Below are 24,284 nucleotides of genomic sequence, written 5' to 3'. Positions count from 1 at the left end.
AGATAGGGAGTGTTGTAGGGGCTGGAGGAGGTTACAGAGATAGGGAGGTTTGTAGGGGCTGGAGGATTTTACAGAGATATGGAGTGTTGTAGGGGTTGGAGGAGCTTACAGAGATAGGGAGGGTTGTAGGGGCTGGAGGAGGTTACAGAGATAGGGAGGGTTTTAGTGGCTGGAGGAGGTTACAGAGATAGGGAGGGTTGTAGGGCTGGGAGATGGTTACAGAGATAGGGAGAGTTGTAGGGGCTGGAGGAGTTTATAGAGATAGGGAGGGTTGGAGGAGGTTACAGAGATAGGGCGGGTTGTAGGGGCTGGAGGAGTTTACAGAGATCGTGAGGGTTGTAGGGTCTGGAGGAGGTTACAGAGATAGGGAGGGTTGCAGGTGCTGGAGGAGGTTGCAGTGTTAGGGAGAGTTGTGCGGCAGGAGGAGGTTATGGAGATAGTGAGTGTTGTTGGGCTGGAGGAGGTTACAGAGACAGGGAGGGTTGTAGGGGCTGGAGGAGGTTACAGAGATAGGGAAGGATGTAGGGGCTGGAGGAGGTTACAGAGATAGGAGTGTTGTAGGGGCTGGAGGAGGTTACAGAGATAGGGAGGTTTGTAGGGGCTGGAGGAGGTTACAGAGATATGGAGTGTTGTAGCGGTTGGAGGAGGTTACAGAGATAGGGAGGGTTGTAGGGGCTGGAGGAGGTTACAGAGATAGGGAGGGTTTTAGGGGCTGGAGGAGGTTACAGAGATAGGGAGGGTTGTAGTGCTGGGAGAAGGTTACAGAGATAGGGAGAGTTGTAGGGGCTGGAGGAGTTTACAGAGATAGGGAGTGTTGTTGGGCTGGAGGAGGTTACAGAGATAGGGAGGTTTGCAGGGGCTGGAGGAGGTTACAGAGATAGGGAAGGATGTAGGGGCTGGAGGAGGTTACAGAGATAGGGAGGGATGTAGGTGCTGGGAGAGGTTACAGAGTTAGGGAGGGTTGTAGAGGCTGGAGGAGGTTACAGAGATAGGGAAGGATGTAGGGGCTGGAGGAAGTTACAGAGATAGGGAGGGTTGTAGGGGCTGGAGGAAGTTACAGCGATAGGGAGGGTTGTAGGGGCTGGAGGAGGTTACAGAGATAGGGAGGGTTGTAATGGCTGGAGGAGTTTACAGAGATAGGGAGGGTTGTAGGGCTGAAGGAGGTTACAGAGATAGGGAGGATTGTAGGGGCTGGAGGGGGTTACAGAGATAGGGAGATTTGTAGGGCTGGAGGAGGTTACAGGGATAGGGAGGATTGTAGTGGCTGGAGAGGTTACAGAGATAGGGAGGGTTGTAGGGGCTGGAGGAATTTATAGAGATAGGGAGGGTTGTAGGGGCTGGAGGAGGGAGGATTGTAATGGCTGGAGGAGTTTACAGAGATAGGGACGGTTGTAGGGCTGAAGGAGGTTACAGTGTTAGGAGTGTTGTAGCGGCTGCAGGAGGTTACAGAGATAGGGAGGGTTGTAGGGGCTGGAGGGGGTTATAGAGATAGGGAGATTTGTAGGGCTGGAGTTGGTTACAGGGATAGGGAGGATTGTAGGGGCTGGAGGAGGTTACAGAGATAGGGAGGGTTGTAGGGGTTGGAGGAGTTTACAGAGATAAGGAGGCTTCTTGAGCTGGAGGAGGTTACAGAGATAGGGAGGGTTGTAGGGGCTGGAAGAGGTTACAGAGATATGGAGGGTTGTAGGGGCTGGAGGAGATTACAGAGATAGGGAGGGTTGTAGGGGCTGGAGGAGATTACAGAGATAGGGAGGGTTGTAGGGCTGCAGGAGTTTACAGAGATAGGGGAGGGATGTAGGGGCTGGAGGAGGTTACAGTGATAGGGAGGATTGTAGGGGCTGGAGGGGGTTACAGAGATAAGGAGGATTGTAGGGGCTGGAGGGGGTTACAGAGATAGGGAGGATTGTAGGGCTGGAGGAGGTTACAGGGATAGGGAGGATTGTAGGGGCTGGAGGAGGTTACAGAGATAGGGAGGGTTGTAGGGCTGGAGGAGGTTACAGAGATAGGGAGGGATGTAGGGGGGAGGAGGTTACAGAAATAGGGAGGGTTGTAGGGGCTGGAGGGGGTTACAGTGTTAGGGAGAGTTGTGCGGCTGGAGGAGGTTATGGAGATAGTGAGTGTTGTTGGGCTGGAGGAGGTTACAGAGATAGGGAGGGTTGTAGGTGCTGGAGGAGGTTACAGTGTTAGGGAGAGTTGTGCGGCTGGAGGAGGTTATGGAGATAGTGAGTGTTGTTGGGCTGGAGGAGGTTACAGAGATAGGGAGGGTTGTAGGGGCTGGAGGAGGTTACAGAGATAGGGAAGGATGTAGGGGCTGGAGGAGGTTACAGAGATAGGGAGTCTTGTAGGGGCTGGAGGAGGTTACAGAGATAGGGAGGTTTGTAGGGGCTGGAGGAGGTTACAGAGATATGGAGTTTTGTAGCGGTTGGAGGAGGTTACAGAGATAGGGAGGGTTGTAGGGGCTGGAGGAGGTTACAGAGATAGGGAGGTTTTTAGGGGCTGGAGGAGGTTACAGAGATAGGGAGGGTTGTAGGGCTGGGAGAAGGTTACAGAGATAGGGAGAGTTGTAGGGGCTGGAGGAGTATATCGAGATAGGGAGGGTTGGAGGAGGTTACAGAGATAGGGTGGGTTGTAGGGGCTGGAGGAGTTTACAGAGATAGTGAGGGTTGTACGGTCTGGAGGAGGTTACAGAGATAGTGAGGGTTGTAGGTGCTGGAGGAGGTTACAGAGATAGGGAGAGTTGTGCGGCTGGAGGAGGTTATGGAGATAGTGAGTGTTGTTGGGCTGGAGGAGGTTACAGAGATAGGGAGGGTTGTAGGGGCTAGATACATAGAGATAGGAACAGGAGTAGGCCATTCGGCCCTTCGAGCCTGCTCCGCCATTCAATGAGATCATGGCTGATCTTCGTCTGAGATCATAGCTGATCTTACCAGTTCAGTACCCCGTCCCCGCCTTTTCTCCGTAACCCTTAATCCCCTTAGCCTTCAGAAATAGGGAGGGTTGGAGGAGGTTATGGAGATAGTGAGTGTTGTTGGGCTGGAGGAGGTTACAGAGATAGGGAGGATTGTAGGGGCTGGAGGAGGTTACAGAGATAGGGAGGGATGTAGGTGCTGGGGGAGTTTACAGAGTTAGGGAGGGTTGTAGAGGCTGGAGTAGGTTACAGAGGTAGGGAAGGATGTAGGGGCTGGAGGAAGTTACAGAGATAGGGAGGGTTGTAGGGGCTGGAGGAAGTTACAGCGATAGGGAGGGTTGTAGGGGCTGGAGGAGGTTACAGAGATAGGGAGGGTTGTAATGGCTGGAGGAGTTTACAGAGATAGGGAGGGTTGTAGGGCTGAAGGAGGTTACAGAGATAGGGAGGATTGTAGGGGCTGGAGGGGGTTACAGAGATAGGGAGATTTGTAGGGCTTGAGGAGGTTACAGGGATAGGGAGGATTGTAGGGGCTGGAGGAGGTTACAGAGATAGGGAGGGTTGTAGGGGATGGAGCAGGTTACAGAGATAAGGAGGCTTCTTGAGCTGGAGGAGGTTACAGAGATAGGGAGGGTTGTAGCGGCTGGAGGAAGTTACAGAGATAGGGAGGGTTGTAGGGGCTGGAGGAAGTTACAGAGATAGGGAGGGTTGTAGGGGCTGGAGGAGGTTACAGAGATAGGGAAGGTTGTAGGGGCTGGATGAGGTTACAGAGATAGGGAGTGCTGTAGGGGCTGGTGGAGGTTACAGAGATAGGGAGGGTTGTAGGGGCTGGAGGAGGTTACAGAGATAGGGAAGGTTGTAGAGCTGGAGGAGATTACAGGGATAGGGAAGGTTATAGGGCTGGAGGAGGTTACAGAGATAGGGAGGGTTGTAGGGGCTGGAGGAGGTTACAAAGATAGGGAGAGTTGTAGGGGATGGAGAAGGTTACAGAGATAGGGAGTGTTGTAGGGGCTGGAGGAGGTTGCAGAGGTAGGGAGAGTTGTAGGTGCTGGAGGAGGTTACAGAGAAGGGAGAGTTGTACGGCTGGAGGAGGTTATGGAGATAGTGAGTGTTGTTGGGCTGGAGGAGGTTACAGAGATAGGGAGGGTAGTAGGGGCTGGAGGAGGTTACAGAGATAGGGAAGGATGTAGAGGCTGGAGGAGGTTACAGAGATAGGGAGGGATGTAGGTGCTGGGGGAGGTTACAGAGAAGGGAGAGTTGTACGGCTGGAGGAGGTTATGGAGATAGTGAGTGTTGTTGGGCTGGAGGAGGTTACAGAGATAGGGAGGGTAGTAGGGGCTGGAGGAGGTTACAGAGATAGGGAGGGTTGTAGGTGCTGGAGGAGGTTACAGAGAAGGGAGAGTTGTACGGCTGGAGGAGGTTATGGAGATAGTGAGTGTTGTTGGGCTGGAGGAGGTTACAGAGATAGGGAGGGTAGTAGGGGCTGGAGGAGGTTACAGAGATAGGGAAGGATGTAGAGGCTGGAGGAGGTTACAGAGATAGGGAGGGATGTAGGTGCTGGGGGAGGTTACAGGGATAGGGAGGGTTGTAGGGGCTGGAGGAGGTTACAGAGATAGGGAGGATTGTAGGGGCTGGAGGGGGTTACAGAGATAGGGAGATTTGTAGGGCTGGAGGAGGTTACAGGGATAGGGAGGATTGTAGGGGCTGGAGGAGGTTACAGAGATAGGGAGGGTTGTAGGGGATGGAGGAGGTTACAGAGATAAGGAGGCTTCTTGAGCTGGAGGAGGTTACAGAGATAGGGAGGGTTGTAGGCGCTGGAGGAGGTTACAGAGATAGGGAGGGTTGTAGGGCTGCAGGAGTTTACAGAGATAGGGAGGGATGTAGGGGCTGGAGGAGGTTACAGAGATAGGGAGGATTGTAGGGGCTGGAGGGGGTTACAGAGATAGGGTGGATTTTAGGGCTGGAGGAGGTTACAGAGATAGGGAGGATTGTAGGGACTGGAGGGGGTTACAGAGATAGGGAGGATTGTAGGGCTGGAGGAGGTTACAGGGATAGGGAGGATTGTAGGGGCTGGAGGAGGTTACAGAGATAGGGAGGGTTGTAGGGCTGGAGGAGGTTACAGAGATAGGGAGGGATGTAGGGGCTGGAGGAGGTTACAGAGATAGGGAGGATTGTAGGGGCTGGAGGAGGTTACAGGGATAGGGAGGATTGTAGGGGCTGGAGGAGGTTACAGAGATAGGGAGGGTTGTAGGGGCTGGAGGAGGTTACAGAGATAAGGAGGCTTCTTGAGCTGGAGGGGTTACAGAGATAGGGAGAGTTGTAGGGTCTGGAGGAGGTTACAGAGATAGGGAGGGTTGTAGGGGCTGGAGGAGGTTACAGAGATAGGGAGAGTTGTAGGGGCAGGAGGAGGTTACAGGGATAGGGAGGATTGTAGGGGCTGGAGGAGGTTACAGAGATAGGGAGGGTTGTAGGGGCTGGAGGAAGTTACAGAGATAAGGAGGGTTGTTGGGGCTGGAGGAGGTTACAAGGATAGGGAGGATTGTAGGGGCTGGTGGAGGTTACAGAGATAGGGAGGGTTGTAGGGGCTGGAGGAGATTACAGAGATAGGGAGGGTTGTAGAGGCTGGAGGAGTTTACAGAGATAGGGAGTGTTGTAGGGGCTGGAGGAGGTTACAGAGATAGGGAGGATTGTAGGGGATGGATGAAGTTACAAAAATATGAAGGGTTGTATGGGCTGGAGGAGATTACAGAGATAGGGAGTGTTGTAGGGGCTGGAGGAGGCTACAGAGATAGGGAGGTTTGTAGGGGCTGGAGAATTTTACAGAGATATGGAGTGTTGTAGGGGTTGGAGGAGGTTACAGAGATAGGGAGGGTTGTAGGATGCTGGAGGAGGTTACAGAGATAGGGAGGGTTTTAGGGGCTGGAGGAGGTTACAGAGATAGGGAGGGTTGTAGGGCTGGGAGATGGTTACAGAGATAGGGAGAGTTGTAGGGGCTGGAGGAGTTTATAGAGATAGGGAGGGTTGGAGGAGGTTACAGAGATAGGGCGGATTGTAGGGGCTGGAGGAGTTTACAGAGATAGTGAGGGTTGTAGGGTCTGGAGGAGGTTACAGAGATAGGGAGGGTTGCAGGTGCTGGAGGAGGTTGCAGTGTTAGGCAGAGTTGTGCGGCAGGAGGAGGTTATGGAGATAGTGAGTGTTGTTGGGCTGGAGGAGGTTACAGAGACAGGGAGGGTTGTAGGGGCTGGAGGAGGTTACAGAGATAGGGAAGGATGTAGGGGCTGGAGGAGGTTACAGAGATAGGGAGTGTTGTAGGGGCTGGAGGAGGTTACAGAGATAGGGAGGTTTGTAGGGGCTGGAGGAGGTTACAGAGATATGGAGTGTTGTAGCGGTTGGAGGAGGTTACAGAGATAGGGAGGGTTGTAGGGGCTGGAGGAGGTTACAGAGATAGGGAGGGTTTTAGGGGCTGGAGGAGGTTACAGAGATAGGGAGGGTTGTAGTGCTGGGAGAAGGTTACAGAGATAGGGAGAGTTGTAGGGGCTGGAGGAGTTTACAGAGATAGGGAGTGTTGTTGGGCTGGAGGAGGTTACAGAGATAGGGAGGTTTGCAGGGGCTGGAGGAGGTTACAGAGATAGGGAAGGATGTAGGGGCTGGAGGAGGTTACAGAGATAGGGAGGGATGTAGGTGCTGGGGGAGGTTACAGAGTTAGGGAGGGTTGTAGAGGCTGGAGGAGGTTACAGAGATAGGGAAGGATGTAGGGGCTGGAGGAAGTTACAGAGATAGGGAGGGTTGTAGGGGCTGGAGGAAGTTACAGCGATAGGGAGGGTTGTAGGGGCTGGAGGAGGTTACAGAGATAGGGAGGGTTGTAATGGCTGGAGGAGTTTACAGAGATAGGGAGGGTTGTAGGGCTGAAGGAGGTTACAGAGATAGGGAGGATTGTAGGGGCTGGAGGGGGTTACAGAGATAGGGAGATTTGTAGGGCTGGAGGAGGTTACAGGGATAGGGAGGATTGTAGGGGCTGGAGGAGGTTACAGAGATAGGGAGGGTTGTAGGGGCTGGAGGAAGTTATAGAGATAGGGAGGGTTGTAGGGGCTGGAGGAGGGAGGATTGTAATGGCTGGAGGAGTTTACAGAGATAGGGAGGGTTGTAGGGCTGAAGGAGGTTACAGTGTTAGGGAGTGTTTTAGCGGCTGCAGGAGGTTACAGAGATAGGGAGGGTTGTAGGGGCTGGAGGGGGTTGTAGAGATAGGGAGATTTGTAGGGCTGGAGTTGGTTACAGGGATAGGGAGGATTGTAGGGGCTGGAGGAGGTTACAGAGATAGGGAGGGTTGTAGGGGTTGGAGGAGGTTACAGAGATAAGGAGGCTTCTTGAGCTGGAGGAGGTTACAGAGATAGGGAGGTTTGTAGGGGCTGGAAGAGGTTACAGAGATATGGAGGGTTGTAGGGCTGGAGGAGGTTACAGAGATAGGGAGGGATGTAGGGGCTGGAGGAGGTTACAGAGATAGGGAGGATTGTAGGGGCTGGAGGGGGTTACAGAGATAGGGAGGATTGTTGGGACTGCAGGGGGTTACAGAGATAGGGAGGATTGTAGGGCTGGAGGAGGTTACAGAGATAGGGAGCATTGTAGGGGCTGGAGGAGGTTACAGAGATAGGGAGGGTTGTAGGGCTGGAGGAGGTTACAGAGATAGGGAGGGATGTAGAGGCTGGAGGAGGTTACAGAGATAGGGAGGATTGTAGGGGCTGGAGGGGGTTACAGAGATAGGGTGGATTTTAGGGGCTGGAGGTTGTTACAGAGATGGGGAGATTTGTAGGGCTGGAGGAGGTTACAGGGATAGGGAGGATTGTAGGGGCTGGAGGAGGTTACAGAGATAGGGAGGGTTGTAGGGGCTGGAGGAGGTTGCAGAGATAAGGAGGCTTCTTGAGCTGGAGGAGTTTACAGAGATAGGGAGAGTTGTAGGGTCCGGGGAAGGTTACAGAGATAGGGAGGGTTGTAGGGGCTGGAGGAGGTTACAGAGATAGGGAGGGTTGTAGGGGCTGGAGGAGGTTACAGGGATAGGGAGGACTGTAGGGGCTGGAGGAAGTTACAGAGATAGGGAGGGTTGTAGGGTCTGGAGGAGGTAACAGAGATAGGGAGGGTTGTACGGGCTGGAGGAGGTTACAGAGATAGGGAGGGTTGTAGGGGCTGGAGGAGGTTACAGAGATAGGGAGGGTTGTAGGGACTGGAGGAAGTTACAGAGATAAGGAGGGTTGTAGGGGCTGGAGGAGGTTACAGGGACAGGGAGGATTGTCGGGGCTGGAGGAGGTTACAGAGATAGAGAGGGTTGTAGGGGCTGGAGGAGGTTACAGAGATAGGGAGGGTTGTAGAGGCTGGAGGAGGTTACAGAGATAGGGAGTGTTGTAGGGGCTGGAGGAGGTTACAGAGATAGGGAGGATTGTAGGGGCTGGAGGAAGTTACAGAGATAGGGAGGGTTGTAGGGGCTGGAGGAGGTTACAGAGATAGGGAATGTTGTAGGGGCTGGAGGAGGTTACAGAGATAGGGAGTGTTGTAGGGGCTGGAGGAGGTTACAAAAATAGGGACGGTTGTAGGGGCTGGAGGAGGTTACAGAGATAGGGAGTGTTGTCGGGGCTGGAGGAGGTTACAGAGATAGGGAGGTTTGTAGGGGCTGGAGGAGGTTACAGAGATAGGGAGTGTTGTAGGGGCTGGAGGAGGTTACAGAGATAGGGAGGGTTGTAGGGGCTGGAGGAGGTTACAGAGATAGGGAGGGTTTTAGGGGCTGGAGGAGGTTACAGAGATAGGGAGAGTTGTAGGGGCTGGAGGAGGTTACAGAGAGAGGGAGGGTTGTAGGGGCTGGAGGAGGTTACAGAGATAGGGAGGGTTGTAGGGGCTGGAGGAGGTTACAGAGATAGGGAGAGTTGTTCGGGCTGGAGGAGGTTACAGAGAGAGGGAGGGTTGTAGGGGCTGGAGGAGGTTACAGAGATAGGGAGTGTTGTCGGGGCTGGAGGAGGTTACAGAGATAGGGAGGTTTGTAGGGGCTGGAGGAGGTTACAGAGATAGGGAGTGTTGTCGGGGCTGGAGGAGGTTACAGAGATAGGGATTGTTGTAGGGGCTGGAGGAGGTTACAGAGATAGGGAGGGTTTTAGGGGCTGGAGGAGGTTACAGAGATAGGGAGAGTTGTAGGGGCTGGAGGAGGTTACAGAGAGAGGGAGGGTTGTAGGGGCTGGAGGAGGTTACAGAGATAGGGAGGGTTGTAGCGGCTGGAGGAGGTTAGAGAGATAGGGAGGGTTGTAGGGGCTGGAGGAGGTTACAGAGATAGGGAGGGTTGTAGGGGCTGGAGGAGGTTACAGAGATAGGGAGAGTTGTTGGGGCTGGAGGAGGTTACAGAGATAGGGATGGTTGTAGGGGCTGGAGGAGGTTACAGAGATAGGGAGTGTTGTCGGGGCTGGAGGAGGTTACAGGGATAGCGAGGGGCAAGGCCATGGAAGGAGTTGAACACCAGGATGAGAATTTTTACACCGAGAGCCAATGTAGGTCAGCGAGCTCAAGCTTGGATTGGTGGAAGATGGGAGGGCAGAATTAAAAAGGGACTGTAGAAAGACACATCATAGAATGATACAGCACAGAAGATGGCCATTTGGCCTAGCGTGCCTATAAAAAGAAAGTCTTGCATTTATATAGCGCCTTTCCTGACCACCGGACATCCCAAAGCACTTTACAGCCAGTGAAGTACTTTTTGACGTGCAGTCACTGTTTTAATGTGGGAAACTCGACAGCCAATTTGCGCACAGCAAGCTCCCACAAACAGCAATGTGATAATGACCAGATAATGCGGTTTATTTATGTTGATTGAGGGATAAATATGGGCCAGGACACCGGTGAGAACTCCCCCGCTCTTCTGCGAAATAGTGGCCATGAGATCTTTTACATCCAGCTGAGAGGGCAGACGGGGTCTCGGTTTAACGTCTCATCCGAAAGACGGCATTTCCGACTGTGCAGCGCTCCCTTTGTACTGCCCCTCCGACAGTGCAGTGCTCCCTCAGTACTGCCCCTCCGACTGTGCAGCGCTCCCTCAGTACTGCCCCTCCGACTGTGCAGCGCTCCCTCAGTACTGCCCCTCCGACCGTGCAGCGCTCCCTCAGTACTGCCCCGCCGACATTGCAGCGCTCCCTCAGTACTGCCCCTCCGACAGTGCGGCGCTCGCTCAGTACTGCCCCTCCGACAGTGCGGCGCTCCCTCAGTACTGCCCCTCCGACAGTGCGGCACTCCCTCAGTACTGCCCCTCCGACAGTGCATCGCTTCCTCAGTACTGCCCCTCCGACTGTGCAGCGCTCCCTCAGTACTGCCCCGCCGACATTGCAGCGCTCCCTCAGTACTGCCCCTCTGACAGTGCGGCGCTCCCTCAGTACTGCCCCTCCGACAGTGCGGCGCTCCCTCAGTACTGCCCCTCCGACAGTGCATCGCTTCCTCAGTACTGCCCCTCCGACAGTGCGGCGCTCCCTCAGTACTGACCCTCCGACAGTGCGGCGTTCCCTCAGTACTGCCCCTCCGACAGTGCGGTGCTCCCTCAGTACTGACCCTCCGACAGTGCGCCACTCCCTCGGTACTGCCCCTCTGACAGTGCGGCGCTCCCTCAGCACTGACCCTCCGACAGCGCAGTGCTCCCTCAGTACTGACCCTCCCCCCCCCTGTCAGTACTGCACTGGAGTGTTAACCTAGTTTGTTGTGCTCAAGTCTCTGGAGTGGGACTTGAACCCTCAACCTTCTGACTCAGATTCAAAGCTGCCGGCTCTCTGATAGAGCTCTCCAATCAGTCCCACACCTCGCCCTGCTCTTTCCCCGTAGCCCTGCAAATGGTTGCATTTTGAGTCACATTAAACTAGCACGGCTGTCCTCAGTCCCGCTTACTTTGCAAAAGGAGTGCGGGATTTGTTTTACTGCAAAGAGGTGCATTCGATTCTTATCAGTATTTAAATCGAAGGGCTCTTGAAAGAAACGGTGCATTAACGGGCGGCCTGCAATACTTGCGCCACACGTTACCCACATCCAGTGCCTCAGGTCAGAAAAGGAAACCAGCAGCTGAGAAACATCAAAAATGTTACTTCAACCGGATTCGAGATTTTGAGACAGCTTGTTAAAGCGTCACTTTGGATCAAATATTGCTATTTTAAGTTAACAAAGAATCGATTTCCTGCATTGTATGCACATTATATTGTATTATGCACAATATATTTATGATTTATTTATTTATTTATAAAACATGTATCATTGGATTGCCTAGAAATAAGGTGTACAATATATATTATATCACCTTCATTACAAGCTGTATTCTATAAGATGCAATGCTGTTTATATATACTATTATATCTATAAAGCCATTGCATACCTAATAAAGTATATTTAGCACAAGACTGATTACATATTCTTCATGAAAAACTATACTATGTGTCTATTGTCTATATAATGCATTGCACCATGTATTTGACTCCATGCATTGTCTGTAATACTGTGTGCAATAGGCAACATGCTGTTTATATAATCTGGCCTAGAAATTCGGTTGTGGGTCCGCCAGGGCTTTAGCGCCCGAAATTTTGCGCCGGCGTTAATGCCGCTGCGCCCGACGAAAATTCGGTTGCCCTGGGCCCAGACGGCGGCGGGCGCTAATGGAGGGTTTTTGCGCCTCACTATGGGCGTTCAGTGCAGTTTTGAGGCGCTAATCCCCCGCTGCGGCACCCGAGGCGGTGCGGCAGGCTGGGGTACTGCAGGCCTCCTCCTTCTGTTAAGGAGGAGCTGCCTGCAGCCGACCGCTGGCCGGTCGATTCGCCCGACAAATGAGCCCGGCACCTTGGGGAAGAGCCGGGCTCGCGGGCCACACACATCAGTGCCGCGGGGGGGTGGTGGAGGAGTCCGGGGAGGGAGGTGCAGGCAGGCGGCCGCCGGGAAAGCGGCCGGCCGCCACTCCACCTTTATGCGCCGGCGCAAAGGTGTGTTACATCCCTTTCAACAATCGTTGGTTGCGGCTGCCACGGGCGAGGCGGCCGCAACTGAATTTGGGCTTGGGGCCGGGTTACCACGGCAGCAGGACGCTGCGCACACCGATGACGTCATCGGTGCCGGCGCAGCGCTACCGGCTAACGCCGATGGTAGGGCCCAACGCAATTTCGTTACCAGCTATAATTCCGGCGCAAGACCCTCTAACGCCTCTAATTGGGCGCTGACCCCACCGAATTTCTAGGCCTCTATCTTTTTATATAAAATACATTGCTTTGTGCATATACTTGATAAGGTACCACATACTAATGACTACACCCGACCACATATTAGGCTAATGACTGAGGTCAGAGCACGTGGAAGTCAGATGATAAGTAGCAGAATGGATAGCGAGCTGGCTGCAAGACAGAAAGCAGAGAGAGTAGGGGTAAAGGGTAGCTATTCAGAGTGGCAGAAGGTGGGTAGTGGTGTTCCACAAGGATCGCTGCCGGGACCACTGCTGTTCACAATTTACACTAACGATTTAGACGTCGGAATCAAAAACACAATTTGCGGATGTTACCAAATTGGGAGGGAATAGTCAACACTGAGGAGGACTGCAACAAGTTACAAGAAGTCAGTAATACATTTGCAGAACGGGCACATAATTGGCAAATGAATTTCAACACAGATAAATGTGAGCTATTAAATTTTGCTAAGAAAAATAAAGAGGTCACATATTACTTGGAAAATAAAAATCTAAACGGGGTAGAGGAGCAAAGGGATCTAGAAGTCCAAGCACACAAATCACTAAAAGTAGTGACACAGGTTAATAAGGTCATTAAAAAAGCAAACCAAGCACTGGGGTTTATTTCTAGAGGGATAGAATTGAAAAGCAGTGAAGTTATGCTAAACTTGTATCAAACCTTGGTTAGACCACACTTGGAGTATCGCGTACAGTTCTGGTCGCCGTATTATAAAAAGGATACAGAGGGTGCAACAAAGATTTACAAGGGTGATACCAGATCTGCGAGGGTTTACATATCAGGAAAGGATGAACAGGCCGGGTCCCTTTTCTCTAGAGAATGTTGAGGAGTGACCTAATAGAGGTCTTTAAAATTATGACAGGTTTTGGTAGAGGAGACACAGAGAGAGTGTTTCCACTTGTGGGGAAGAGCAAAACTAGAGGCCCATCAATATAAGATCGTCACCAAGAAATCCAATAGGGAATTCTGGAGAAACTTCTTTACCCAGAGAGTGGCGAGAATGTGGAACTCGCTGCCACAGGGAGTGGTTGAAACGAATAGTGTGGATACATTTAAGGGGAGGCCGGACATACATAGGAGGGAGAACGGAATAGAGGGTTACACTGAGAGAGTTAGATGAGGAAAGAGGGGGGGAGGCTCGAGTGGAGCATCAACGCCGGCATGGACTGGTTGGGCCGAATGGCCTGTTTCTGTGCCGTATATCCGATGTAATCCTCTGTAGTACATTGCACTGTGCATATAACTAACTCAGTGCATTGCCTACAACATGTACAATGCTGTCTGCAATATGCAATACGCTGTTCATATATTCTATTGTATTTTACACGATATATATTGAAATGTCCTTAAAATACATGATTATGTACTACCGTGCATTGTGTAAATGGAAGGCAAACGGGGAAATGGATTAAATTCGGTGAAGAGAAAATTAAGATTCTCCCCCTTGCATCGAGGTTAATCGGGTTGTGTGGATATTAAAGGTTGACTCTATCTCTCTCTCCACGGATGTTGCCTGGCCTGCTGAGTTTTTCCAGCATTTTCTGTTGCTTTGTGCGGATATTTCCATGGACAGGCCGCCTTTTGTGGGAGATTGATTCAGTTCCCCCCCCCCCCCCGCAGGATATGTTGCACTGCCTGCGGGACTCTTTGCATTGGATGCAGGAGCGGCTGAATTGGGATCCGACACTGGGCATTGCATCCCTCTCGTCAAACGCGCGATCGTTTGTCAATTCTGTCTTCGTGAAAAAAAAACCCCACCCGCAACACTTTCTCTTTGTGTCTAGTTCAAATCTTGCTGTATAAAGCACCCCCTTATTAAATCTTGCACCGACAACTCAGATGCATATTTCTTTCCAAAACAGTGACATTTTCGGCTGGTGGTGGGGAGACTGTTTGTGTCTGTCTAGTTAACCATTGTTCCATGATTCGCCCACGAGCAATAGAAAGCAAAAACTATTTCCATTTACTCTGCCATTAGCTCTCAATACACACAGGCGAGTTGCACTGTCAGTCCTGGAATTGTTTTTAATGAAGCGCCTACCGATATATATGCGAAAGAAACTACACTCGGGTTAGTCTACAGGCTCGAAGCTTAACTTCCACAGTGCCACCTCCGTTAGACAGGGGACGGTGAGAGGTCCATTTCCTCATCTGAAGGGGTTCAGAATGATTGCAGGTGAGTGAATCCTCCTTTCCAGCATCTGTTAATTGCCTGTTTCCCCTGGCTGGAGGGGATCTAGAACGAGGGGTCACAGTCTCAGGATACGGGTTAGGACATTTAGGACTGAGATGAGGAGAAATGTCTTCACTCAGAGGGTGGTGAACCTGTGGAATTCTCGACCACAGAAGGTTGTGGAGGCCATAGAAACACAGAAGACAGGAGCAGGAGTAAGAGTAGGCCAGTCGGCCCCTCGAGCCTGCTCCGCCATTCATGTGATCGTGGTTAATCATCCAAATTCAGTACCCTGTCCCTGCTTTCTCCCCATATCACTTGATCCCCTTAGCCTTAAGAAATATATCTAACTCCTTCTTGAATATATTTAATGAATTGGCCTCAACTGTCTTCTGTGGTAGAGAATTCCACAGGTTCACCACTCTCTGGGTGAAGAAATTCCTCCTCATCTCTGTCCTAAATGGCTTACCCCTTATCCTTAGACTGTGATCCCTGGTTCTGGACTCCCCCGCCATCGGGAACATCCTTCCTGCATCTGTTAGAATTTTATAAGTTTCAATGAGATCCCCTCTCATTCTTCTAAACTCTCGCGAATATAAGCCTAATCGACCCAATCTCTCTTCATACGTCATTCCTGCCATCCCAGGTATCAGTCCAAGTCCACTGAATATATTTAAGAAGGAGATAGATAGATTTCTAGACACAAAAGGCATCAAGGGGTATGGGGAGAGAGCGGGAATATGGTATTGAGATAGAGGATCAGCCATGATCATATTGGCAGGCTCGAAGGACTGAATGGTCGACTCCTGCTCCTATTTTTCTATGTTTCTATGTTTCTAAAGGAATGCTGTTCCCTGCTCCTCCCTAGAGGTGCCTTGTGTCCCCAGGGTCCCTTCAGGCACCCGCTGGTTTTGAACTCAGGTCCGAGATCAGGGGCCCCCGCTGTGGTCCTCTTGCTCTGCCCACAGCCCCATCCTAACCAAGATCTGGAGTTAAGGTACAGATCAGCCAGGATCTGATTGAATGGCCGAACAGGTTCGAGGTGGGGGTGGGGGGTGGGGGGGGGGGTCGGTGAATGGCCTCCTCCTGTTCCTGTGGTGAGCTCAAATTTTAGTCGGTCATGCTGAAGGTTTTAGTCGTGTTACTAGCTATTCACCTCTGGCCCTACTAAAGGACTGGAGAAGCTGGGATTGTTCTCCTTAGAGCAGAGAAGGTTAAGGGGAGATTGACCAGAATGGTACCAGGGATGAGGGACTTCAGTTTTGTGGAGAGACTGGAGAAGCTGGGATTGTTCTCCTTAGAGCAGAGAAGGTTAAGGGGAGATTGACCAGGATGGTACCAGGGATGAGGGACTTCAGTTATGTGGAGAGACTGGAGAAGCTGGGATTGTTCTCCTTAGAGCAGAGAAGGTTAAGGGGAGATTTAATAGAGGCGTTCAAAATCATGGAGGGTTTTGATAGAGTAAATAAGGAGAAACTGTTTTCACCCCAGCTTCTCCAGTCTCTCCACATAACTGAAGTCCCTCATCCCTGGTACCATTCTGGTCAATCTCCTCTGCACCCTCTACAAGGGCCTGACATCCTTCCTAAAGTGTGGTGCCATGAATTGGACGCAATACTGCAGCTGGGGCCTAAACCAGTGATTTATAAAGTTCAGCAATAACCTCCTTGCTTTTGTACTCTATTCCACATGAAAAGGCAGATGGGCCTTAGTTTCATATCTCAACTGAATGATGGCAACTCCTTATTATCCCCAGCTTTGGAGCCCCGTCCACAGTGTCTGATGTTTTGCATTGGTGGGTGGGCTGCATTTCAGGATTGCCCCGAGACTGGCTTGAAGCCTTGTCTTTGTACCGTACGATGCGTGTCTGTGTGCTTGTGTGAATATGTGTTTGTGTATGCAAGTTTGAGTATGGGTGTGGGTGTATATATATATATACTAGCTAAAGTGCCCGGCGGTGCCGAGGCTTTTTCGAGGGCATGTTGTTGTTGGAAGAGAGAGAGAGAGAGCGACTGGGAGGGGGGGGGGAGCAGAGAGAGAGAGAGCGCCACTGGGGGGGAAGAGAGAGCGCGACTGGGGGGGTAGAGAGAGAGCGACTGGGGGGTAGAGAGAGAGCGACTGGGGGGAAGAGAGAGAGCGACTGGGGGGAAGAGAGAGAGCGGGTGGGGGGAAGAGAGCGGGGGGAGAAGGGAGGGCGGGGGGAAGGGAGGGCGGGGGGGAAGGGAGGGGGGAAGGAGGGGGGAAGGGGCGGGGGGAAGGGAGGGGGGAAAGGGGCAGGGGGGAAGGAAGGGGGAAGGGAGGGGGGGAAGGGGCGGGGCGGGAAGGGGTGGGGGGAAGGCGGGGGCGGGGGGGGAGAAGGGGGGGAAGGGGGGCAGGAAGGGGAAGGGGGGCGGGGGGGAAGGGGGGGCAGCGGGGGGGGGAAGGGGGGGCGGGGGGGAAGGGGCGGGGGGGGGCGGGGGGGCCCAGGCCAAGAGCCCCGCTCTCCGAGCCCCCCCCCCACACCCGGCCGAGAGCCCCGCTCTCCGAGCCCCGCCCCCCCCGGCCGAGCCCGATTGCGGCTCTGAGAGACGGCAGGCGGCCGAGCCCCGCCCCCCCCCGGCCGAGCCCGATTGCGGCTCTGAGAGACGGCCGGTGGCTGAGCCCCACCCCACCCCCGGCCAAGCCCGATTGCGGCTCTGAGAGACGGCCGGCGGCCGAGCCACGCCCCCCCGCCCCTGGCCGAGGCCGATTGCGGCTCTGAGAGACGGCCGGCGGCCGAGCCTCGAGCCCCGCCCCCCCCCCGCCGAGCCTGATTGCGGCTCTGAGAGACGGCCGGCGGCCGAGCCCCGCCCCCCGCCGAGCGCGGAACAGAGACGCCGCGTCTCACCTGCTCCTGCTGCGCGCGCACTCTGACCCTCGTGGCTGACGCCGTTGCCCTGGGTAACGTGACACGGCGGGGGCGGGGGGGGGTGGGAGGGTGAGGAGCTTAGCAGAAGCACAATCACCTAGCTCGGGCCTGGCTGGGCAAGAAAGGCGCAGGCTTTGAGGCCTAAGAAAAAAACGGGGTAAGGTAGGAAAAAGAATGTTCAGGTTAGGTTTACAAATGAGTGATTTTTTTAAAAACAATTTAATAAATTCAATTTTATTTTGGTGGAAATGTATATTTGAAAAGAAAGACGCAGAAAGCAGGAAAAAGAATGGAAGCAAGATGGCGGCGATCGGTTCAGAACGATAAGGCCCGGCCACACATGCACCGATTGGCCCGGCGGCACACGCCAGCAACCCGGCGTACGATTGGTCGAGCTCGAGGTCACTCTGTCGCTAATGAGCGGATAAAGAGATGCTAATGAGCGGAATGTTGAAGGTTTTTGGGATACCGCGGGCGCGATTTTAGCCCGGCCGAAACGTAAATATGCTTAAAACCGTCTCGGAAGCGTAAGCTTTCTTTGGAGGTAACACGCGTGTAGGTACACCCTGTAACTTTCGAGTGCATACCCCCAGACGCACACGCGATGACAGACAGACAGACAGAAGGACAGAAGGACAGATGTACCGATTTATATATATAAGATATATATGTGTGTGTGTGTATACATGTGTGTGCGCTTGTGTGCATGTTTGAGTGTATGTATGCATGCGTGTATATTTCAGTGTGTGTGTTTGTGTGTGTGTGAGTGTGAGTGAGTGTGTGTGTGCATGTGTGTGAGTGTGAGTGTGTGTGTGCATATGTGTGTGTGAATGTGAGTGTGTGTGTGAGTGTGTTTATGTGTGTGTGTGAGTGTGTGTGTGGGTGTGCATGTATTTGTGTGAGTGTTTGTGAGAGTGTATGTGTGTGTGTATTTGTGTGTGTGTGTATTTGTTTGTATTTGTGTGTGTGTGTATTTGGGTGTGTGTGTGTCTGTGTGTGTGTGTATATTTCAGTGTGTTCATGTTTGTGTGTGTGTGTGTGTATTTGTGTGTGTGTGTGTTTGTATTTGGGTGTGTGTGTATTTGTGTGTGTGTATTTCAGTGTGTGTATATTTAAGTGTGTTCATGTTTGTGTGTGTGTGTGTGTGTGTGTGTGTGTGTGTGTGTGTGTGTGTGTTTGTGTGTGTGTGTTTGTATTTGGGTGTGTGTGTGTATTTCAGTGTGTGTATATTTAAGTGTGTTCATGTGTGTGTGTGTGTGTGTTTTTGTGTGTGTGTGTGTGTGTGTGTGTGTGTGTATATTTAAGTGTGTTCGTGTGTGTGTGTGTGTGTGTGTGTGTGTGTTTGTATTTGGGTGTGTGTGTATTTGTGTGTGTGTGTGTGTGTGTGTGTTTGTATTTGGGTGTGTGTGTATTTGTGTGTGTGTATTTCAGTGTGTGTATATTTAAGTGTGTTCATGTGTGTGTGTGTGTGTGTGTGTTTTTGTGTGTGTGTGTGTGTGTGTGTATATTTAAGTGTGTTCGTGTGTGTGTGTGTGTGTGTGTGTGTGTTTGTATTTGGGTGTGTGTGTATTTGTGTGTGTGTGTGTGTGTGTGTGTTTGTATTTGGGTGTGTGTGTGTCTGTGTGTGTGTATTTCAGTGTGTGTATATTTAAGTGTGTTCATGTTTGTGTGTGTGTGTGAGCTAATTGAGGTGTTTATGACAATTAAGATGATTAAAGGATTTGATGGGGCAGAGTCCAGAACAAGGGGGGGGGGGGGGGCGTAACCTTAGAATTAGAGCCAGGCCATTCAGGGGTGATGTCAGGAAGCACTTCTTCACACAAAGGGTGGTGGAAATCGGGAACTCTCTCCCCCAAAAAAGCTGTTGAGGCTGGGGGGGTCAACTGAAAATGTCAAAACTGAGATTGAGAGACTTTTTATTAGGTAAGGTTACTAAGGGATATGGAACCAAGGTGGGTAGATGGAGTTAAGATACAGATCGGCGAAGGTCTGATTGAATGTCGGAAGAGGCTGGAGGGGCTGAATGGCCGCCTCCTGTTCCGGTGATTGAATAAGAATGAAGGGAAAGTGGTTTGGCAAATGTAGGAGGCAGACCGTGAGCGGAGGGGGGTTATGCTTCAACTGTATGAAACACTAGTTAGGCCTCAGCTAGAGTACTGCGTGCTGTTCTGGTCACCACATTACAGGAAAGATGTGATTGCACTAGAGAGGGTACAGAGGAGATTTACAAGGATGTTGCCAGGAGTAGAGAATCTTAGCTATGAGGAAAGACTGGACAGGCTGGGTCTGTTTTCCTTGGAACAGAGGAGGCTGAGGGGAGACCTTATTGAGGTGTATAAAATTATGAGGGGCCTAGATAAAGTGGATAGAAAGGACCTATTTCCCTTAGCAGAGGGGTCAAAAACCAGGGGGCACAGATTTAAAGTAATTGGGGAAAGGTTTAGAGGGGGCTTGAGGGGAAATTTCTTCACCCAGAGGGTTGTGGGGGTCTGGAACTCACTGCCTGAAAGGGTGGTAGAGGCAGGAACACTAACCACATTTAAAAAGTACTTGGATGTGCACTTGGGATGCTGTAACCTGCAGGGCTACGGACCAAGAGCTGGGAAGTGGGATTAGGCTGGATAGCTCTTTGTCGGCCGGCGCGGGCACGATGGGTCGAAATGGGCCTCCTTCCGTGCTGTAACTTCCTATGATTCTACGATTCAGAGGGACAACTGAACTGCATTCACAGCAGAAAGCGGAAAGGGCTGGGTTCAGCTGGGCGGGTTGCTGAAGGTGACTGCTGTGAAAGATGGTGGGCTGTCGGTGCTAACCAGGCGCTACGGCGTGAATCAGAACTCTCTTTCGGTCTGACTCCACACAGGAAGCGAGATGATGACACGGCAGATAGCGGGCGGGAGGCTGGCTTTCATCACTCAAACCTCGGCAGCCCCCTCCCAGCAGAAGCCGAGAGCCGGTTCTGATGAGAGTGTGGAAAAGGCCAGGGGGGGTACACGATTTAGTCATGCCAAAAGGCAGCTTGCAGCGCAGATAGAAACAGAGAAAAATCGGAGCAGGAGCCGGCCATTCGGCCCTTCGAACCTGCTCCGCCATTCACTATGATCATGGCTGATCCTCTATTTCAATACCATATTCCCGCTCTCTCCCCATACCCCTTGATGCATTTTGCGTCTTGAAATCTATTTATCTCCTTCTTAAATATATTCAGTGACTTGGCCTCCACAGCCTACTGTGTTGGAGAATTCCACAGGTTCACCACCCTCTGAGTGAAGAAATTTCTCCTCATCTCAGTCCTAAATGTCCTACCCCGTATCCTGAGACTGTGATCCCTCGTTCTAGATCCCCCAGCCAGGGGAAACATTCCCCCTGCATCCAGTCTGTCTAGCCCTGTCAGAATTTTATACGTTTCAATGAGATCTCCCTCTCATTCTTCTAAACTCGAGTGAATACAGGCCAAGTCGACCCAATCTCTCCTCATATGACAGTCCAGCAATCCCAGGAATCAGTCTGGTGAACCTTCGCTGCACTCCCTCTATGGCAAGGATATCCTTTCTTAGGTAAGGAGACCAAAACTGCACACACTACTCCAGGTGTGGTCTCACCAAGGCCCTGTATAACTGTAGTAAGACATCCTTGCTCCTGTACTCAAATCCTCTTGCAATGAAGGTCAACATACCATTTGCGTTCCTAACTGCTTGCTGTACCTGCATGTTTGCTTTCAGTGCTGTAGGGAAATTTAGGAGGGCTGCTCCCACACAGACCTCCGAATTCAAACCAAAATTATTGGTATGCGCAAAGCAGACAACCAGGGGGCGACACTACGCCTGTTATTACACATGGAGACTCGACTCTAATCCACAAATAGGGCATGAAGGGTCCCTCTCGGATGGGCGTTGGGGCAAAGGGGATGGGGGATGTTGGGTGAGACACTGTCCTTCAACACGCTGAGACCTGGGCAGTCCTGAGGGCGCTGTATCTGTAATAAATCAGGAAGAAAGTCTAAATTAAATTTCACAATGCAATTAAAGAAAAGTAATTAAAGAAAAATGCATTAATTCCAAGAAACACAAATAAAACAGTGAATATCATACCAGAAACACAAACTAAACATTGAATATAAATAAAACAGTCTGAAATTAAACATTGAATATAAATAACACAGACAGATATTAAACAAAATAAATAAGAGACTGACATTAAACAATATAAATAACACAGACTGACATTAAACAATTTAAATAACACAGACTGACATTAAATAATTTAAATAACACAGACTGACATTAAACAATATAAATATCACAGACTGACATTAAACAATATAAATATCACAGACTGACATTAAACAATATAAATAACACAGACTGACATTAAACAATATAAATAACACAGACTGACATTAAAAAATTTAAATAACACAGACTGACATAAAACAATTTAAATAACACAGACTGACATTAAACAATATAAATATCACGGACTGACATTAAACAATATAAATTACACAGACTGACATTAAACAATATAAATAACACAGACTGACATTAAACAATATAAATAACACAGACTGATATTAAATATAAATAACACAGACTGACATTAAACAATTTAAATAACACAGACTGACATTAAACAATTTAAATAACACAGACTGACATTAAACAATATAAATTTCACAGACTGACATTAAACAATATAACTAACACAGACTGACATTAAACAATTTAAATAACACAGACTGACATTAAACAATAGAAATATCACAGACTGACATTAAACAATATAAATAATACAGACTGACATTAAACAATATAAATAACACAGACTGACATTAAACAATATAAATAACACAGACTGACATTAAACAATTTAAATAACACAGACTGACATTAAACAATATAAATATCACAGACTGACATTAAACAATATAAATAACACAGACTGACATTAAACAATATTAATAACACAGACTGACATTAAACAATATAAATAACACAGACTGACATTAAAAAATTTAAATAACACAGACTGACATTAAACAATTTAAATAACACAGACTGACATTAAACAATATAAATATCAAAGACTGACATTAAACAATATAAATAACACAGGCTGACATTAAACAAAATAAATAAGAGACTGACATTAAACAATATAAATAACACACACTGACTTAAAACAATTTAAATAACACAGACTGACATTAAACAATATAAATAACACAGACTGACATTAAACAATTTAAATAACACAGACTGACATTAAACAATGTAAATATCACAGACTGACATTAAACAATATAAATAACACAGACTGACATTAAACAATATAAATAACACAGACTGACATTAAACAATATAAATAACACAGACTGACATTAAACAATTTAAATAACACAGACTGACATTAAACGATATAAATAACACAGACTGACATTAAACAATATAAATAACAGACAGATATTAAACAAAATAAATAAGAGACTGACATTAAGCAATATAAATAACACAGACTGACATTAAACAATATAAATAACACAGACTGACATTAAACAATTTAAATAACACAGACTGACATTAAACGATATAAATAACACAGACAGACATTAAACAATATAAATAACACAGACTGACATTAAACAAATTAAATAACACAGACTGACATTAAACAATTTAAATAACACAGACTGACATTAAACAATATAAATAACACAGACTGACATTAAATAATATAAATAACACAGACTGACATTAAACAATCTAAATAACACAGTGTGACATTAAACAATATAAATTACACACATTGACATTAAACAATATAAATAACACAGACTGACATTAAACAATATAAATAACACAGACTGACATTAAACAACATAAATAACACAGACTGACATTAAACAATATTAATAACACAGACTGACATTAAACAATATAAATAACACAGACAGACATTAAACAATATAAATAACACAGACAGACATTAAACAATATAAATAACACAGACTGACATTAAACAATATAAATAACACAGACTGACATTAAATAATATAAATAACACAGACTGACATTAAACAATATAAATAACACAGACTGACATTAAACAATATAAATAACACAGACTGACATGAAACAATATAAATAACACAGACTGACATTAAACAATATAAATAACACACACTGACATTAAACAATATAAATAACACAGACTGACGTAAAACAATATAAATAACAATTTAATGTCAGTCTGTGTTATTTGTATTGTTTAATGTCAGTCTGTGTTATTTATAATGTTTAATGTCAGTCTGTGTTAAATATAATGTTTAATGTCAGTCTGTTTTTTAAATTGTTTAATGTCAGTTTCTGTTAATTATTGTGTTTAATGTCAGTCTGTGTTATTTATATTGTTTAATGTCGGACTCTGTTATTTTTGGTGTTTAATGTCAGTCTGTGTTATTTATATTGTTTAATGTCAGTCTGTGTTATTTATATTGTTTAATGTCAGTGTGTGTTATTTATATTGTTTAATGTCACACTGTGTTATTTAGATTGTTTAATGTCAGTCTGTGTTATTTATATTGTTTAATGTCAGTCTGTGTTATTTATATTGCTTAATGTCAGTCTGTGTTATTTATATTGTTTAATGTCAGTCTGTGTTATTTATATTGTTTAATGTCAGTCTGTTATTTATATTGTTTAATGTCAGTCTGAGTTATTTAGATTGTTTAATGTCAGTCTGTGTTATTTATATTGTTTAATGTCAGTCTGTTTTATTTAGATTGTTTAATGTCAGTCTGTGTTATTTATATTGTTTAATGTCAGTCTGCGATATTTATATTGTTTAATGTCAGTCTGTGTTATTTATATTGTTAAAGTCAGTCTGTGTTATTTATATTGTTTAATGTCAGTCTGTGTTATTTATATTTTTTAATGTCAGTCTGTGTTATTTATATTGTTTAATGTCAGTCTGTGTTATTTATATTGTTTAATGTCAGTCTGTGTTATTTATATTGTTTAATGTCAGACTGTTATTTAGATTGTTTAATGTCAGTCTGTGTTATTTAGATTGTTTAATGTCAGTCTGTGTTAT

The 24,284-nt window shown here is 48.5% G+C and overlaps 1 protein-coding gene across 1 annotated transcript in view; it reads left to right on the top strand.

Moving 5' to 3' along the window:
* The window catches only part of LOC147092115 (AMP deaminase 3-like), a gene marked incomplete at its 5' end in the record, with an annotated part of 74,530 nt that extends 54,375 nt beyond the window's left edge, over positions 1-20,155 (top strand). Inside the window, one exon of the mRNA XM_085975557.1 lies at positions 20,056-20,155. Coding sequence (XP_085831683.1) covers positions 20,056-20,155 — 100 coding nt within the window. The remainder of the gene's footprint in view (positions 1-20,055) is intronic.
* Positions 20,156-24,284: the final 4,129 nt, after the last annotated feature.

The sequence above is a fragment of the Somniosus microcephalus genome, unplaced genomic scaffold, assembly GCF_052327205.1.
Source record: "Somniosus microcephalus isolate GS21.2 unplaced genomic scaffold, FLI_Smic_1.0 unresolved_chr2, whole genome shotgun sequence".
Taxonomy (NCBI): domain Eukaryota; kingdom Metazoa; phylum Chordata; class Chondrichthyes; order Squaliformes; family Somniosidae; genus Somniosus; species Somniosus microcephalus.
Note: the sequence above shows the minus strand (reverse complement) of the source record. Positions and strands in the feature narration are given on the sequence as shown.